The 19,032-nt window shown below is 36.1% G+C and overlaps 1 protein-coding gene across 5 annotated transcripts in view; it reads right to left on the bottom strand.

The window, feature by feature from the left end:
- The window catches only part of LOC145635966 (myosin-6-like), a 32,231-nt gene extending 25,320 nt beyond the window's left edge, over positions 1–6,911 (bottom strand). The window contains exons 1-6 of one of the 5 annotated variants that reach the window (XM_081687389.1): positions 6,122–6,911; positions 5,897–5,986; positions 4,986–5,114; positions 1,622–1,765; positions 1,120–1,265; positions 877–1,033 (exon numbers count right to left, since the gene is read on the bottom strand). In XM_081687389.1, the coding sequence (XP_081543515.1) occupies positions 877–1,033; positions 1,120–1,265; positions 1,622–1,765; positions 4,986–5,114; positions 5,897–5,917 (597 nt within the window). In that variant the 5' untranslated portion in view covers positions 5,918–5,986; positions 6,122–6,911. Of the gene's footprint in view, positions 1–876; positions 1,034–1,119; positions 1,266–1,621; positions 1,766–4,985; positions 5,115–5,896; positions 6,011–6,121 lie in introns of those variants that run through there. The other 4 variants (XM_081687388.1, XM_081687387.1, XM_081687386.1 and 1 more) reach the window with 4 other exon arrangements.
- Between the last annotated feature and the right edge of the window lie 12,121 nt (positions 6,912–19,032).

Here is a 19,032-nt window from a genome sequence, read left to right as displayed (position 1 = left end):
GATAAAATTAAATGAAAGAGAGTATTGGTGTTGGAGGACCACATATCCCTATCCAGATAAACAAGTTGACATATGCCACTTGTCAACACTAAGATCATATGAACTAATAGATTTAAATTCTAGTGCCTTTACCACTCAGGAAATCAAAAGGAACTACCTTCCCTACCTTCCCCAGTATCATATGCTTAGCTACATACTTAAATTAGCGATTTCTACACTGTTCTTGAGCCAAAACCTAGTTCTTTGAATCTCAGTGATTGCTTGTCCCTGTAGTAAAAATTACTTTAACACAATCCCCAATAGCTAGATATATACCAAATTTAAAAAGCCCCACAATCAAAAGTAAGGCCACCAGGTACTTTCTTAGGAAATGCAACATATGTTGCAAAGAAAGCACTTAGCCATGACAAGTTCTACGACCAATATCTTTCCAAAAAGAAAAGTTGATTATACATTTGATCAATTAGCCATGGTAGAGACCCTAATTCCTTAACTTTAAATGGTACCTAAGTCCCTTCTTACAGCAGAAATAGACAATGCTATGAGTTGACTACGCATGCAATGGCATTGCTCCATGATACGACTTCTGACATGAAAAAGACCTTTAACTTGCTTCCAGTATCCACCACATTCTTCTAAGAAACTAAGGAATTCGGAGAGACAGAAAATAGAAACAAGAATCTCATAGGGTGCAAATATTGCTTGCTTCCTACTACGAGATAACAGTATAAAAGTATGTTAAAGCACAACAGGAAACAGCTTCTGCTTAAAAAATACAAGTTCTGGAAAGCTATGTGATAGATAGAATCAATTCTAAGTTATGATATGCTTTAAACAATACTATTCTACAGAAAACAATTATTTAATCATTTATACCTCTAGAACTTGCTGCTCAACAGTACGTCCCTCAGCATTAGCTCTTCCTCCCATATATGCTAGAAATTGCATAAGACTTTTAGTACTTTCTGTTTTCCCAGCTCCACTCTCCCCGCTAACCAATATTGACTGACTTATTCCTTCTTGTAACATCATTCTGTCATGAACATATGTTATTAACACCAAGGTTCACAGGCAAAATAAGAAGGCGTCTTCAAATTGACCACAAAAAAACAACATTACCTGTATGCAGAATCTGCAATTGCAAAGGGATGCGGGCTTAGTTCACCTAAAGATGCCCCTCTATACTTCTCTTTCATATCACTATCATACAAGTGAGGTAGCCTTTGGAAAGGGTTCACAGCTATCAGTATATTTCCTGTGTATGTCTAGAAAGAAATTTAGTAGTATCAAACTTATTTGTAGGAGATGAATACTAAATTTTTACTATTGAATAACAAGATATAATATGTTCCCGAAACAGATAAGAAGACCATAATACAACCAGTAATTCAAAGCACATAATTCTCTATCCTGGTGGCTTAATGCTCAATATCAAGCAACATAGTGCAAAAAGATTATGTAAAGACTAAATAGCACTGATAAATATTTTCACAATTATGACAGATATACACAAACGTATTTAACACATCAGTATGACTGCACAAGAGTAAAAGTTTAGATTGTGATCATAAATGTATGCACATATGAAAAGAGAAAAAAGGAAAAATTGCTCATCACTTACATAAATTTCATTGATATCATAACGACATTTCAGATTATTAAGAACCCCTGGCTCATGTAGATAAGCCAGTTTGGTCATATCATCTACACCAGAAGGAGGTGCTTCGGGATCCTTTGGATGAACCCTGGATGCATTAGCAACAACCTGTATTTTTTCAAAGAAAATGAATCATTAATGGCATAATGATACCAACTAGGGAAACAAAAGGTCCACCATTGTTGAGAATATAGAAAACAGAACCAATTGCATTTTACAATGCAACATGCTATGCTAGGGAATGTGGATGAGGAGGACTCTATGAGCATTAGCAAGAGTCGATAGTTGTAATGTAAGTATTCAGCATATGACACTTAAATAAACATAGAATAGAAGATGTGTGTTTGTGCGCGCATGTGTGCGTGAGCGTGCGCGTGTGCGCGCGCGCGCGTGTGTGTGTGTGTGTGTATGCGCATTATAGTTGCATTTTAGGTCATATTTGCATTCTTTCTTGCCTTGCTTTTGCTTATTTTACAAATTTTCTACAAATAGAGCTAAAGGGAAGAATTCCCTAAGAATTCAAAGAAAAAAAGAACCAAAGATGTTTGCTTGCCCCTGAGCCAATCATCATCTCATCATCATCATCAAACCCCTTTGAGAAGTTTATATTGTTGCAAAGTTCATCATACCTAGCTCTGCCATAAATCAGTCCAAGGGAATTGCCTAAGCTAAAAGACCAGCTCAGCCAAGAATACAGAAAAGGAAGGACAAGACCATGCATCCTCCCCACTCAAGACCACAAGCCTGTTCAGGGACTTCAATTTTTCAATGAGGTTAAGAACAGCCATGCAAGATTGAAGAACGACACATTCCTCATATCTGACCTTCATAGCAATGCCAGGGGAATGGCTAGCTGAATGGCTGCTCCACCCCTAGAACAAAGTGACAGCTATACCTCTTTTTTTTCGTAAGTTTTCCCTTTCTACAAGAAGCTCGCTACTCTTTGTAAAACAACATTGAAATTTTGGAAAGGCTTTGGTTTAGTTGTTTCTCACCATCACTTCAAAACAATTTATAATACGCAGTAGGTTTTAATTTCCATGTTATTAATATTCACTTATGTTTAATCTACTAGTTGACAATCCTAGTAGTTAGTAGATTTAAGCTCTTAGTTCAGCTACAAAATTTGGTTACTGTTTATATTTTTATGACGTGTTTCATTGTTTAAAGTTCAGATCTTGTAGTTGCCAACATGATTTGTGAAAAGTCCTACAGGACTAGGGGTCGGGTGATCTCTAATAGTGTCATGGCAAGTATATTCCTCTTCCCCTCTAGCACTTTGAGTTCATTCTTGCATGATTTGGCAGGACCATAGGTGTTTTCAACGATTCCGGGTTTATGAATTAAGACTACGATTTGGAAAGACCCTAGGATTCGGACTAGATCCTAGGATCATTTAATATGGGACAATCTATCTTGTTAGTCTTGGACACTTACCTAAGAAAAGCACTCTCATGAGAAGGGGATTTCGCTAATCGCTAGACCTAGGGATTACCTAGCAAACTCGAGAAAGATCCGAGAGGAACTTGGGTGGTTTTGTAGCTAGGAAAAAATTTCTCTCTTTCTCAAGAAATCCATATGCCAAATATGAGTCCAACAACAAGAGTTGAGGTTAAATTGGGGACTTGGGGTAGAAACCTATGTCCAAGAGCCATGAACTTTATCATGAACCCAAATGGGAACTTATGGTAATACACAACCTTGCTATATATGATTAATGCATTACGAGGAATCCCTTCCCCCTAGTCCTTTGATTATTGACTTTCTCAGCTAGATTTTAGAAACGTCACTTTTGATTTATTGGCATTATACCAAGATCATTGTAGACCAACGCCTTGCTTAACCAGGTACTATGTATTGAGGAATGAGTAGAAAGGAATTATTTCTTAGATTGGTTCAACGATCTAGGTTCCCCTAAGCACCCATCACATTCTTTTAGATCAAAATTACTCCCCCTATCCCTAAAACAAAGGGCTCAAATCATCCAAAACCTTATCCATAATTAAAAGTAACATTTCACTTATGTATATCTTTATTCATCTTTAATCAACACAATTAAACCCCACAAAATATTATTTTTATATACTCACTTTCAATCAACCAAAATCCATTTTCTTATTTATTTTTTCACCTTCCAATAAACATGTGCAAAAGGCAAATGAAACATTTATTTGGGGACCAAAGGAGTAAAAGTGTCGCCATGGTATTTGACTTCATTGAAAGATCCTTGAATATCCAAAGTGAAATACACCAACATATACAAATATGTATATCTCCACACAAACTTCTTACACATCACAACAAAACCTACACTTTATCAAAATCATTCTTGAAAAGGACCAAAGGTAGATAGAAGAACTATTAAGTTTCAAAGAGATCCCAGCTTTTAAATAAATGCATCACAGTACATCTTGGAATCCAATAAATAATTTTTTTTCTAATCCCTTCATCACAAAATTGGAGAATTTTGGCTTGAAAGAAAAATGTCAAACAAGCAACCACTCGTTCATTTACTTGTTTTGCCTTACAAGCTAATATGAGTATAAACCTTCAAAGACTCATTCATGTAAATTAATTGATTCTTTTCAGGGTTCCCTTTACCTCCCTTTGTAGATTTCTTCATTTAATATCATCCACTATAGCAAAGAGATATATTATCTTCCTTTGTGATACCCAAAGTACTTGTATTAGATAGAGCTCCTTAAGACTAAGAGGTGATTGTTTAGGCATGAATACTCAAGTGCATCCACCAAAAGTTGGAAAGGTTATAACAGCACTGAAACCTCAAGACGACTATTATATTGCTTCCCGTGAGTCATTTAACTTACATAAGTTGAAAGAGAAACCCATGATCGGCGGAAGAAGTCTGTCTCTAGTACTGCAGCTGAGAATGTTATCTGACTAGTATATACTATATACTGTAGCATAAATCAACTCGTAGACAGATAACATTGCCTTTTATGCTAATTACATCAAATCTGGGCCAACAGCAGTGCTAAGGGCGGCTGTAGAAATCTTAAGATAGTCATGGGTAGGAGAGTACGACAAGCTAATGAAGAATAATCACCCCTTTACTCCATTATATATTAAAAAAATCTTGCAATTTTTCTAATCAAATTTTCCACTCATAAGCTTAAGAACCACAGTAAGATTGTCCTAACTAACATTCCCCAGCATGGTCAATTACGTAGTAATTTTTTATCTTCACATAATATCGATTTATGTCATTAAGTCCTGTCACGGGTGTAATTTCTCTGATTAGGTCCTCTAAATGACAAAAAGCATGGTACATGTATTTCAAATACATTCAGAGAGAAAAAATACTCACAGTGTTCCCTGTTGTACAATAAACTGTAAGTTCTTCACCACTCACTTCCACAACTTCTCCATCTAACCATGCTTCCTCATTGTCCTCTACCCAAACAAGCGATCCGACCACATAATTGATACTTGCGGCCTGCACAATCAAAATAAAAATGAGCAGATCATTGTTATAGAACCATTTGCCGATTTACCATCAAATCTGTCTTGTGTAACAAATGAATGTAATAGCGCAACCAATTATGTATTACAGAAAGAAATCTTTAATTACTTTTGAACTGACATAATTATTTTTTATCCACTTACACTGAATATTATTTAATTATTTTCCCACCAAAGCACACATATTCTGTTGGGTTAATTCCTTCCAGCCTAGCACTCATTTAATTACCATTGCCAATGTACATATTTTGCTGTTTGGTTAAAGGGAACACTTTATACTTGTATTACCTAATTTAACCCTATTGTACCCTCAATTCAGTGAGAAAAATTCAATCGAATGTACCCCTTCATCTGGCATAAAAAGTACTCAGTGCTGTATAAATACGAACAACCCCCGATTCAGCACATTACCTACTATCATACATGCCAATCATAGAAAGCACATTTCTTTAATCAGTACTTTTTTTCTAGTTGTATAGAAAACCACAAATAGCATCGATGTAGACGGGATTCAAACACATTTTGATACTACCCTAAGACTTCACAAATTAAGCTAGCCAACTTCATTTCTTTTTCAATTAGAGGTCAAATATATCTAACGGGAAACCATTAAATGATCAAAATACTATGTTCACAACAAATTATTGAACAAATAGTCCAAAATGAGCTAAACAAAAATCTACAATTCAAGAAAATAACACAATCTGAATCAAACAAATCAAAACTTACCTAAAATAAAATCAAAATCATTCTTACCTGTTTTGGAAAAGTCCCCATTTCGCCTCAAACTCGTATACAAAAATCACATAATCTGACCTTAAACTTAATTTTATTTCATCTTTCTCCCTGGAAAAAGGTCGTAATCAATCACTATTAATTAACAACAAAAACAAATCAAATTAGGGTAAAAAAAATCAGAAAAATTCAAATTCTTACAAATATTAAATTTGAAAAATTAATGAAATGATCAAAACTTCGCACCTGAATGCCGATGAAATTCACAAAAAATGTAGGTGAATTAGCGGTGATGTTGAGGAGAGAGAAAGTTGTTGGATGATCAAATGAAGAAAGAGAAGATTAATTTCCTAAATTAATTGGTATTTTTGACCCAGTATTAAGTTATGAATTTTTATTTTTTTTTTTTTTTTTTTTTTTTGGTTTTTTTGGAGTGCTGCTCCATAACCGTTATTTTTATGTGCACCTTCGAAGGTTAAGATCTTGTAGCAGTTAGGAGGAGTTAGTTAAGAGTATCGCCATGGAAAAACCTTTACGGCTTTGATTATCCAACTTTTTGTTAGGGGCGTTAACAGGCCCGGTTAAGGCCCTGTGCAAACAGCCCCTCAGCTCAAGGCTCCAAAATTTTGAGGGCCCCTATTTTCAAAGCCCAACCCAGCCATAAGAAGGGAAAAAAATAAATAAAAAATAAAAAATAAAAAAATAAAAATAAAACTTGTAAAGAAAAGCTGAAAGTCAGCCTCCTCCATTTACTCCCATAATTAATCAGTTGTCTAGATTCATCTTCCCATACTTCGTGAATTGCTCCGACCTACAAATTTCTGAAATATTTTTTTCCTAATTTTCTATCTTCCCTTTTAATTCTTCCTATTTTCTCATTTAATTTTATTATTTTACCCCCAAATTATTCAACTTCCATATTTAATGCTTTGCCTTCTATCAATTACAACGGGCATGAAGTATGTTTTCTCAAATCTTGAATTGCTTTCAGAGAAAAATTGATTTCATGTTTTGCACAATTAAACCCCTTAATTTTTGTTGATCAAGTAGTTAAATTTTACACCCCTAAAAATTTCTTTTCAATCTCCTATTTTCTTCAATAAACTTTGTTATCATACACAAATTATATTTCAGATTTAAAAAAAAAAGTTTAAGATTCATAGTAAATTAGTAATAATAATAAATTGGGCATGAGCTAAGTGGTTAACAAGAAGTCAAGAAGATGCATGTCATGGAGTTGCTGAACTGATTTAGTGAGTGGCGAAGTGGGTTGCGGGAAGCCGGCAAATTTGGCAATTAAAGTTGCGGATTTTTTTTTATTTTTTATCGCAAGTTCTAAATGCAGTACAAAATAACCTAAATGCATAAATTAATTAATGATATGGAAATTATCAAAAGACTAAAATAGCCTTTTCCAAATAAAAAAAACTTATTCGTCATTTCACAAGGCTTTCAGTTTTTACATTTTTTATTTTGCAATTCATTTCACTTGCTAATTTTTTCCTTTTCATTCACCATTTCAGTCATTTTTTTTTTTTTTTTTTTTTTTTGCAATTCATTTCATTTCACCATGTCCCTCAAAATTCTTCAGTCTGAGCCTTAGCGACGAAGAAGTCGTTCACTGCTCATAAATCATCCGGTCTAATTTTTTTTGTTTAATTTTTTTGTTGATTTGTTGTAATTTTTCATTATAAGTACCCCGTCTATGTTTCTCGGGGGGTAATGTTTACCCCCGGAAATCTTATCCGGTGGGTACTAAAGACCCCCGGAAATCTTATCCGGGGGGTATTGGAGACCCCCGGAAATCATAGATGGGGGGTACTAGAGACCCCCAGAAATCTTAGCCGGGGGGGGGGGGGTACTAGAGACCCCCGGAAATCGTATATGGGGGGTGCTGGAGACCTTCGAAAATCTTAGTCGTACAAGATGGAAATTTTATTTTGTTTGATTATTTATCTATTACGGCACATAATTTCCGCACCTCAAAAAAATCGTCATATTGCACTTTATTATTGTCTTTGAATTTGTATAGTATTCAAGATTAAATAGGATACATGTAACACCCCAATAATTCTCCCTTTTCCAAACCACTTACTTTAAATAAAAATAGAGGAGAATCATTGGCATGTTACCGCCACGTGTTAAAACGTTAAGGCTTTATCAAAGTATTGCAGCGGAAATCCAACTCAAACTTAAAATAATATAATTTAGAAAACCAATAAGTCAAAGATTACAAATTGGAACCATAAAGGCCCTTATTAAACCAAACCAATATTCAAAATCCCAAAACATAATTAAAATAGTAAAACATAAATAATTTCAACACAAAGAACGAATACTCTCAATCACACAAATCCCTTGACAATGCGTATGTCAAATCCCCGAACTTCACATCATCAAGCTAACCTGTGCATACGGTTCCCCAATAGTATAAGTGTAATAATTGGATCATCACAGGGTCATTGAAAGGCGAAGGCCATGACAAAAAAAAAACACACAAAAGCACGCAATCAGCAAAGCTGAGTACATACAAGCTACAACGCACAAAACCTAGCATGCTCAACTAATTAAAGTAAATAAACATACAACTCGAATTCATTAATCAAGACTCCACACTTAAACAATTTAATTGACCCAACATACTTACTAACCAATTCCAAACATACTAACCAATTCCAAACACTTGACTCTTTATATTTAATTTAATTAATTTAATTTGGAATAAGCAATAGACGAGGTTGTCCAATTCACCAAATCATTTTGGTCCCAAATGACCATTTAAAATAAAATTTTAGCGCGATGCAAGAATGGGCACGACTTCATTCTCACAAAGTTAGTCTAGGATCCCATCTAACTTTCATTATAAAATAAAAACTAGTGTGTCACCCGGGCGATGCCCCGGGTTACTGCTTTGCTTTTGTTTTTTTTATTGAGCAATTGGTTTGTCCATTATGGTGTTGTGTATTCCAAATTTGTTATAGATATTGTTCGGCCAGATAGTGTTGGAAGACAATAGCGATTGGTTTGGTTTTGTTTGTTTTTTTTTAATAATTTTTTTTTTGTTCGTGCAAATGGCTTGGTCGTCATTTTTTTTTTGTATTTCAAAGTTGCTAAAGATTATCTTTCGAACACCAAGTATTGGTAAATAATACTTTTTTTGATATAGCAAATGTTTTGATTTTTTTAAAAAGCTTCTTTCTACCAAATTGAAATAACATTATTATTTTTGGTCTTTAAATTTGATAAAGATTATCTTTTGAACACAGAGTATTGGAAAATAATATGTAATGCTCCATTCTTTGCAATTGTTGATTATGCTCCTCTAATTTTTCTTCCATTCTGCGCTTGTTGTTTCTTTGGGCATTTTTGTGTTCCATTTACTATTCAGCTTCTACAACTGTTTGGGTTGTTGATGCTCCATCTTCTTTCTCGTTCTCCCTATATTTCAAAGATTACGTTTTCCTTGTTATTGTGGGTCATTTATCAATAATTGTTATTCATTGTGTTGAGATGTTTGACTTACATCTCATCTCGATTCCTCTTTTTTGGAGTTGTTTGGGTTTCAATAATTCCCGTGTTGTCATCCTCAACTTGTTCTGCTTGGTGTGTGATGGCTTCCTGCAAATTGCAGTTATTTTATTAGTGTGTAGGTATTAGATTTAGGTAATGTCATGTGTAAATATGTTTCAATAGACCTGGTTTTGATGTTGTTGCTCTTGGTAAGCCTTTTCTAATTTGTAGTTGATCTCGTACGTCTTTTGGCAAATGAGTTCAGTTTTGTTACTTGTTGTACGTGCTTAGATTGACCTTGAAAACGAATTGTTTGCCAATGCAATGCTCCAATCGCTGCAGCACCTTTTCTTTGTCGTTTTCCTACATTTTGTATATGGTCATTTTAGTTTAAAGGCATTATATAGTAGTTGTCGTTAGTAATCTGTAAGAGTCGTACCTTTTTCTCGAGTTCCATTAATTTGTGGACTGGACTTCCAACAATTTTTTCATCCTCCTTGTCGAACAAAGCCATTGGAATACATGCACTTTCGTTGTCTATGTCAATAGTTAAGAGGTATTTGCGAGTTTATTGGTGGTTAAAATGCAAGAATATTTTTTCTTTTTTTTTCCTCATTAATTAGTGTGTAGTTGGTATTCTGTTATACCTTGTTTTTGGGTATTTGACTATATCATCGCATTTAGAGCAGTATAAAGTCTCATCTATCTTTTTCTTACATGCAGCACAGGAGTTGTAATGCCATTTTTTGTCAGCGTGAATGCTTGTCACTGTTTCATTGAAAGTAAACATCTCCTGCAATAATATTGATGATAAACATACATGCGTAGTCAACATTAAATTTATGCTACAAAACTATCATGCCTTGAGTTGTGATGTGTGCCCTTTTTTTTTAACATGTATGCAAGAAATAAAGTTGGATTATGTTATGCTTCATAACATAGCCATAAGAAAATTAGTGGTTATTCGGATTTGTTTGATGCATGAAGAATAGATGTATGGTAAAATCAGTGATTGGTGCTTACCTTGGCTTGTGGATCCAACTGTAGAATCTCTTCTTTTTTTTTTTCTGTTTTTAAACATGGCTTGCTCAACTGGTTCGTGTGGTTTTGCCTCTAATTGTTTTATAGGTGTTTTTGGCTCTACCATGTTAGCCCTGTAGTTTGATATTCTGTGTTTAGATTCTGGTTTTCTGAATTTGCTATATTTAATTTATATTACTGTAAAAGTTGCTTACCCTTGCTTGAAACTTTCCACTTCAGGAATTGGCAAATTAATGTGTATCTTTATAGCATGGGTTGAGCTCAACCGGTAGTTACCTGCATGGTGCATGTTTGAAATGATGTTATTATGGTAGAGCGGTATGAATGTTTTATTTGAAGTGTAGATCTTGGACTTGTGTTTTTGTTTTTTGTTGTGTTCTTACCTTGGTACATGGTGACTTCTGTAGAGGTGATGAGGAGTACTTTACAGGAATCTTGATCTTCTGTTATCTCAGTGCTTATTAAGTCACCTTTGGCTCCCCATAAAGTTACCACGACCTTGACATTGCTACATGATTTTATGCGTGTAGTTTATTAGACTGACATACATTTGGCATTTTTTTTTTTTGTAAGTATTGTTTTTTCTTACCATTGGTCTTCAATGTGTATCCTTCTTAATAGAGTTTTTTTTATGGCCAACATTGACCCATGTCTTCTCTTCAACTCCAGTTAGCAGACCAACAACATCTGTAATTTTGTTTTTGATTTTTAAAACACAGATTAAAATGATTAGATGATAATATTATCCAAGGATTAAGAGTAGGAAACTATTTATTGTAGATGTTGTATGGAATTTCTTTGAATGTAAGTTTAATCCACTGAATTTAAGGTTTCCTACCTATGGCGTAGTCCGTCTTTTTATTTCGTTCTTGCAAAAGATCAAGAGGGTGTATTTGAAAGCTGTGCATCTGAATTTCAGCTGCACTTTCTTCTTCTTGTACCACAACAGTGAAAGGTGTAAATTTTATGAGCTAGTCCTTTTTAATTGGGCAATGAAGCTTGTTGTTCTTAGCTACTTTGAAATTATTGAAGGTGTGTATTTTTCTTTCTATAATTTCCTCCTTGTAAGATTTCAGCAAGTCCTTCCTTATAGTGGCCTGTATAAGTCCTCCCTGCATTTTTGTAGATATTAGGTTGTTTTTTTTTTTATATAGGTAATGTAGCTGACATTTTTAACTAAATATTTTTTACCTCTTTGTCCAAGAGAAGCATATCAAAAGAAGTGGGCTGGTCATTGAATTTATATACTACATCCTATGTCCTTATCACTCGAGCTATCAAAGGGCCAACCTTTAATGTGTTCTTCAGTTCAGCAATGTTTTGCGCTTTCACCATTTTCGCATAGAGTACCTGAACATAAGTTTGTTTGAATCAATGGTAAGAAACATGTACTACATTATAAAATTTTGAATAATAATAAACAGGAAATAAACTAAGTGAAATTAAATTACTCCAACTTAGAAATTACCCCAACTTTATCAATAATAGATAAAACTAATTTAAATAAAAGGAAAAATACACTTTATAAATCCCAACTATTGCCCATTTACCTACAACAATCCCAACTGCAGTTTATTTTTTAACAATCCTAAGTATTGACCCAGTTTTCCTAGAGCAGTCCAGGTTGACTGGCAACCGGCTTCAAAAGGTAACCTTCCCCCAAATATTTTTTTCCTTTTATTTTTTAAACTAAATTGGAGTGTTGACCTAGAGGAAGACTTAAGTGGAACTCCTTATTTCATTTCCCTCCCAAACCAAGTGCCACGTCACCATCTCCCTCAACCACCTTCTGCAAAAATTAAAACCCGCCATTAAGACTTCATCCCTTCAATTAACACTTTCAACCATAATTGAGTAACCATTATTGGAAATTTTTGACCAAAATAGAGTTTCCATTTGTAGAAAAAAAGGAGTGACGGTGTTAGGAGGACTGTGCGCGACGCCATTGAAGGAGACAAGTGTTGCATCTTCAAGGTAAACCCTAAATCTCTAAATGTTCGCAAAAATTGTTGCTTTATGATGCTAAATTATGCGCTTAATTACCAATATTGGGTCGAATTATCTGTTACTGTGGTTATTTGGTCTAGTTTGTGAATCATATTGATAATTGACTGTTGAATTGTATTGTGTTGCATGTAATTGTTTTGGTAATTGGAATTAGGGTTTATTGTTAATGATTTATGTGCTGGGCTTAATTGTGATTATTTGTGGTAGTTGTTAGGTTGAAATGTGTGATACAATTTATTTGAAGTTCTGGCATAGTGGGTGGTTCAAGCATCTTAGTAATGGTGATTTGGTGTATGAGGGGGGCAGAGGTAAATCTAAGCAAATTGACCCAGATTTGCAAAGTTTCTTTGATATAATAGAGTTAGCTAAGGAGTGTTGTGGTGAGAGTAAAGATGTTGCTGGGTTGTATTATTTGCTGCCTGGGTTAAGCATGACAAATGGTTTGAGGAAAGTACATGATGATGCTGATGTTATGGAGGTAGCAAGGTTGGGTGTGAAGTATAGGTGTGTGGAGCTTTATGTGAAGCATAGAGATGAGTCACCAGAGCTTGACCCTTTTGAGGAACCCGAAGTTCAAAGGAACTTCCAACCACTTACACAAGCTTCCCAATCTGCCCCACAACCATCCAAGTAAAAAAAAAAAGAAAAACACACCTAAGAGGGGCCCACCAACTATGTTGACTTAAGTTAGGACAAGCCCTAGGACCAAAAAAGCACCTGCCTCACCATTAATGCAAAAAGATCTGCCCAGTGTATATCAGCAGCTGCCTAAAAAAGCATCTTCCCACCCACCCAAACATACAGATGCCCCAAACCCCCCTTCCCTACTCAGACTGGTATTAATACTTTAGATCTAGGTTTTTTGAAGCAAACTACTCCACAAAAAACCACTGCACCTACAAATACAACCACTCCTGCTAAAACCTTACAACCCTTAGCTGATGATGATTATGATTGGCTTGATGACAGGCCTGATAATCCACTTAGGCTAGACCAGCTGGTTGAGGGTTTTTACAGTGATGAGGATGATCAGGGAAACCCTTTGTATAACCCTTTAACAGATAAAGGGAAAGGTGTATTAGTTGAGATTAGTCAGGCAGGGAAGGTTGTGGGAGGTGTAGATTTTGTTTTTGGTGGAGTTTATACTGATGAAGATAGTGACAAGGATAATGTTGAATTAGAAGCTGAGCTGTTTAAAAGTGGATTGGATGGATTAGATGCAGAACTAGAGGAAGACTATAATGAGGCAATTTTTGAAGATGGGGAGTTGTATGATTCTGATGTGAGTGATGAAGAGTATGACCAAGCTAGGGAGAGAGTAAAGACTTGTACCACACAGTTAGTTCAAGCTGCTGCTCAGTTGGCTAAAGAAGCAGTTGAGGGGAGCAAGGCACCTGAAGTTGAGGAAGTGCAAGATAAAGGCAGTGAGCATGAAAGTGAGTATGATGAGAGTGCTGAGGAAGAAAATACACCACCACCTAGTGATGATGAAGGAGTGGAGGGGAACCTGAGAAAAAGATCAAGCTTGCTAGTGAGTCCAGACACAGATTTCTCACAGTTTAGTTGGAGAGTTAGTTTGAGGTTTGCTAAGAGGGATGTCTTCAAAGAAGCAGTTGCAAAGTATGCAGTCTTTCAGGGCAAAAATTTAGTGATCTATAACAGCAACAAGAATAGGGGTCAAAGAATTAAGGCAAGGTGCATTAAAGGATGCCCTTTTAGATTGTATGCTTCTTGGCATACTGGAAAGGCAACCTTTTTGGTCAAAAGTGTGTGCAACAAGCACATTTGTTACAGAAACATGAAGAAGAACAGACAGTTGAAAGCAAAATGGGTTGCTGAACAGTTTCTGGAAGTGTTCAAAACAAGGCCCCACTGGCCTGCAAAAGAAATAGTGGATTGTATTAAAAGGGCATACAAGATAATAATGACTAGAGTGTTTGCATATAAGGTTAAGTATGCAGCCCGTAAGCTGTTACATGGATCCATGCATGAGCACTACACTAAAGTGGGAGTCTATTTAGCTGCACTGAACAAAACCAGCCCAGGTAGTCACACTGAGTTAGTGACTGTTATGCAAAAGATCCCTCCACCAGTCTTCCAAAGGCTGTTTATGTGCTTTGAAGGTCTTGCAAAGGGTTGGATAGAGGGTTGTAGGAAGGTTTTAGCTGTTGATGCTTGCTTCTTGAAGACTTTCCTGGGTGGTCAGCTCCTGTGTGCAGTAGGCAGGGATGCCAATGACCAAATGTACCCAGAGGCATGGGCTATAGTGGAAGGGGAGAACAACTTAAGCTGGGAGTGGTTTTTTAAACACATCTAAGCTTGTCTCCTGTTGGGTGAAGGTGAAGAGGTTGCTATCATTTCAGATGAGCATCAAGTAAGTTCTTTTCTTCTTTTTTTATGCAGTTTCTATCTTGTGCTATTAAATCATGTTGTCAACTTTCCTGAAAATTTGTTATCTTTGGTTTTGCAAGGCCATATTGAATGTTGTCTCCACTGTGTTGCCCAAAGCTGAACATAGGCACTGTGCAAGACATGTGTTTGCACACTAGCATAAGACTTACAAAGGAGATGAACTCAAGTTGCAATTTTGGAGGATTGCAAAGAGTTACAGCATTGCTGATTATGAAGAAAGATTGCAGGAGCTGGCTGTAATCAACAATGATGCAGCTGAAGCTTTTAAACGCTACAATCCATCTTTTTTTTGCAGGGCTTATCTCAAAAATTCAATTAAAACAGATGCTATCACAAGCAACACATCTGAGACCTTCAATGGGTATATAATTCAGGATAGGACAAAGCATCTTCTGCATTGCCTGGAAGACATCAGAGCTATGCGTATGCAAAGGATAGTGAAGAAAATAAGTGAAATGATGAAGTGCACAACTGCTCTTTTCCCAAGAATTCAGTTTAAGTTGAACAAGTAGAAGAACAAGTCTGCCTATTGTGAAGTGTTCCCATCTTCAGAGACTTTGTTCAATGTCTCTCATAATATGGATCAGGTTGTTGTCAACTTGGAAATTAGGAGTTGTTCTTGTAGGAAATGGGATATGCTTGGCATTCCCTGTTGTCATGCATGTGCATGCATATTCTTCCTAATGAAAGAAGCAGAGCACTATGTGGATCCCTATTACACTAGGGAAAACTAATTGAAAGCATATGCAGGTAAACTTGGCTATTTAATGTCTTGTCTTTTTCACATAAATAGCCGTATCTTGAATTGAGCACTGACATTACATGTATACTGGTTTGAATTGTCACAGGTTCTATTCCACCTGTAGAAGGTGAGAGATATTGGCCAAAGTGTCTTGCCCCCTAGCTCCACCTCCAATTAAGATTGGACCAGGGAGACTTAGTTAGGAAGAATAGGATTAAGGACCCCTATGAGAATCCTATGAAACCAGGCCCTTTAACCAAAACTGGCATACAAATGTCCTGTTCTTTGTGTAAGTCCACCTTCCACAACAAAAGAAAGTGTCCTAGGGGAAGACCTAAGGAAAGATTGCCAACCATCCCAAACTAGTGTTGCTGATGCACAGGTTGCCCCACCACATCATCACACATCTGCCCAACCCACTCAACTTGGGAGAGGGGGAAGGGCAATAAGAGGGGGAGTGGGTGCAAGAGGTGGTCAATAACCTTAGACTGGGAGAGGTCAATCACAGACTTCTGCAGCAGCTGCATCACAGTCTGTTGGGTTGTCTCAATCTACAGAGGGAAGGGGTGGCAGAGCTGGTGGGAGGGGGCAGACAATGGGTGGCAGAGGTTCTAGGAGAGGCCAAACAAGGGGTGGCAGAGGAAGGCGAAGAGCTCCTATAGGGGTTGGAGTTCTATTTGGTGCAGATGGGTATGTACTACCCAATGTAAGTAACCTAGACTGACTTGGATCTCTGTCATTTCTTATTTTTCACTTTCAAATTTCACTAACCACACTTGTATATTTGTCTTCTAGGTTAGAGGAAAATCTGCTAAGGAGCTATCTGGAACAGCTATCACCATGAAGACCAGAGCAGCATCGAGTCAGCAAGCCTATAATGTCATGACTAAAGATAGCTCAAGCCACAAAACAACCAAGCATCATCAAACTCAGTAGCATATGTAGGATGTGTCTGTATGAAACAATGTCCTTTTGTGTGTCCTTTTGTGTATGAAACAATGTTTCTTTTGTACTTGTAATAACCTGTGCATACATGTTGGCTAGTTATTTTGGACTTGTTTGACTTTAAATGAATCTACTACTTTACTCTAACATGAATCTATCTTTGTGTATGATAAGAAATGAAGCATATATTGTTCAAATGTCAACTTTTATTTCATTGCATAAACACTGACAAAATACAAAGTGAAATCCAAACCACAATGCTGATCTAGCAACACATCACACACTAAAGTACTCTCAATTGACATGAGTACATAATGTTTAAACAAATACTAAGCTACTTAGTTCAATACTAATCAAGAACCCATCTTTAAAATACAAACCACAATGCCAAAGAACACCCATGAAGAAAACAGAGCCAATGTCAAATTGGATTCAGTCCTTGAACAACGCATGAGTTCAATCCTAAGTTGGGTAATTTCAGCTTTTATTTCTTGCAGCTCGTCCGCGAAATTTTCCTTCTTTCCTTGCAATCTCTTGACTTTGTCCTCTAACATAGCCTTATGCATCTCCAACTCAGCTATTGTTGTTTCCCTTTCAAAGATCTGAAACCTCAAGTCATCCCCATTGTTACAGCCCACCCACTTCATGAAATTGCAATCAGTGTCCTGTACAGTTGCATCAAAACCCTAATTTCACCATCATTTCAAAATTTCAAAATAAAAAAAAAAAACAACAACATCAACATATCTTTATTACCCAAAAATGCAATCACAACAGAATAAACTAACAACCAATTAACTTAGTAATTAACTTATTGACCATTTTGGGCAGCCAAAGAACTTACAACCAACATTTGGTCCATTCTTCACTGTACGAACAACAACATCTAGGCCACAATTGCACTTCCTGTTAGCATATAAGCCTCCTCTATATCTTGAAGAAGAAACAGGGGACCCACCAAGTGAAGTTCTTCCACCAGCCATTGATTAATTGAAGGAATCGCAAAAAAAAAATAAAAAATAAAAAACTTTAATTGCAGAAACAGGGGAGAAGAAGAGAGGAGAGGAGAAAATAACGGGCAACAATTTCCAGCTAAGGGAGGAAGTCAAAATTTGAATTTAAAAAAAGGAAAAGAAATGTCACGTGTGTTTTTTACCTACTAATGTAGGTTGGTGACCTGCTGGGACTGCTCTAGGCAAACTGGGTCAATACTTAGGATTGTTAAAACATAAACTGTAGTTGGGATTGTTGTAGGTAAATGGGCAATAGTTGGGATTTATAAAGTGTATTTTTCCTAAATAAAATTACTCAAGGTATAGTTTAAACACCTCACTCAATTAACTAATTATGAACATTTCTTTAAACAACTTAGAGTAGTACCAATAATGTGCGCCCAACACCAATCATGCAAAACCATCATTATTTTTGCTCAATCAAAATAAATCGTCTTTCCAATAATATCAAAGTTGTCTTGCTTTTAGCTTGGAAAGAAACATATACTATATTATTAAAATTTGAATAATAATAAATAGGATTAAACTTTATGGAATGTATAGGATGTTATTAACGGTTGATAAGTCAAGGCTTACTATTAAACCTATGTCTAACAGATACATTTTTCCTGAAGCTAAAGATCATTAAAAATTTCTTTGTACACGACATTTTTTGTTTTTCAAATGTAGCTCTCATCACATTTTGTGTTAGGGATGCAGATTTTGAGTCCCTTTCTTGCGGTGACTTTTGAGACAGCCACGTAAAGTTGCCCATGGCTGAAGACTGGTTCTGGTAAGTATATTCCAACGTGATCGAAAGTTTGCCCTTGGCTTTTGTTGATTGTCATTGCGAAGCAAACCTTGATTGGGAACTGCTGATGCTTTAGGATGAATGGCCATTTTGTATTTGATTGAGACATCTCCACACGTGGTATGCAAACCAGGTCTCTTGCATTTGTTCCAGTTACAATACGTGCTTCAATCACTCGATTTTGTAATCTGGTTACAATAAGCCGTGTACCATTACATAAGCCATCTCTTTGGCTGATGCTCCTCAATAACAGTATTGGGCACCCTACCTTAAGATGTATTTCATGGTTTGATACGCCCGGGAACTGCAAGGTGTTTAGGAATTCTGTAGGGTACAATGACTCCACATTTCTTCGACCTCGATCTAGTAGCTGGGCATATTCTGTCTACACTCTTGTAGATCCTCTCTTCTACTTGAATAATTTCTAAGATATGTCCATTTATCTTGTCGACTGTTTCATTTTTTGTAGCTAGTATGGCCCGTTGTTGGAGATGTCTCGGGTCCATGTGCTTATCAAGGATTTCAGGGTAAACTTCCTCCACCAATGTTACTATTGGATTAGCTCCTCCATTTATTAGTAAGTCACTTGGAATATCTATCCACATTGGTTCATCCTCACCTTCTTTTGTTGTTGCTGTTATTTAGCCATTTCCTATGTCTAATACCCATTTGCTGAAAGCTGCCAGGTCATGTATGT

This window comes from Chenopodium album, chromosome 6 (assembly GCF_948465745.1).
Source record: "Chenopodium album chromosome 6, dcCheAlbu1.1, whole genome shotgun sequence".
Taxonomy (NCBI): Eukaryota; Viridiplantae; Streptophyta; class Magnoliopsida; order Caryophyllales; family Amaranthaceae; genus Chenopodium; species Chenopodium album.
The sequence above is the reverse complement of the archived record's forward strand: the minus strand, read 5'-3'. Positions and strand labels throughout refer to the sequence as shown.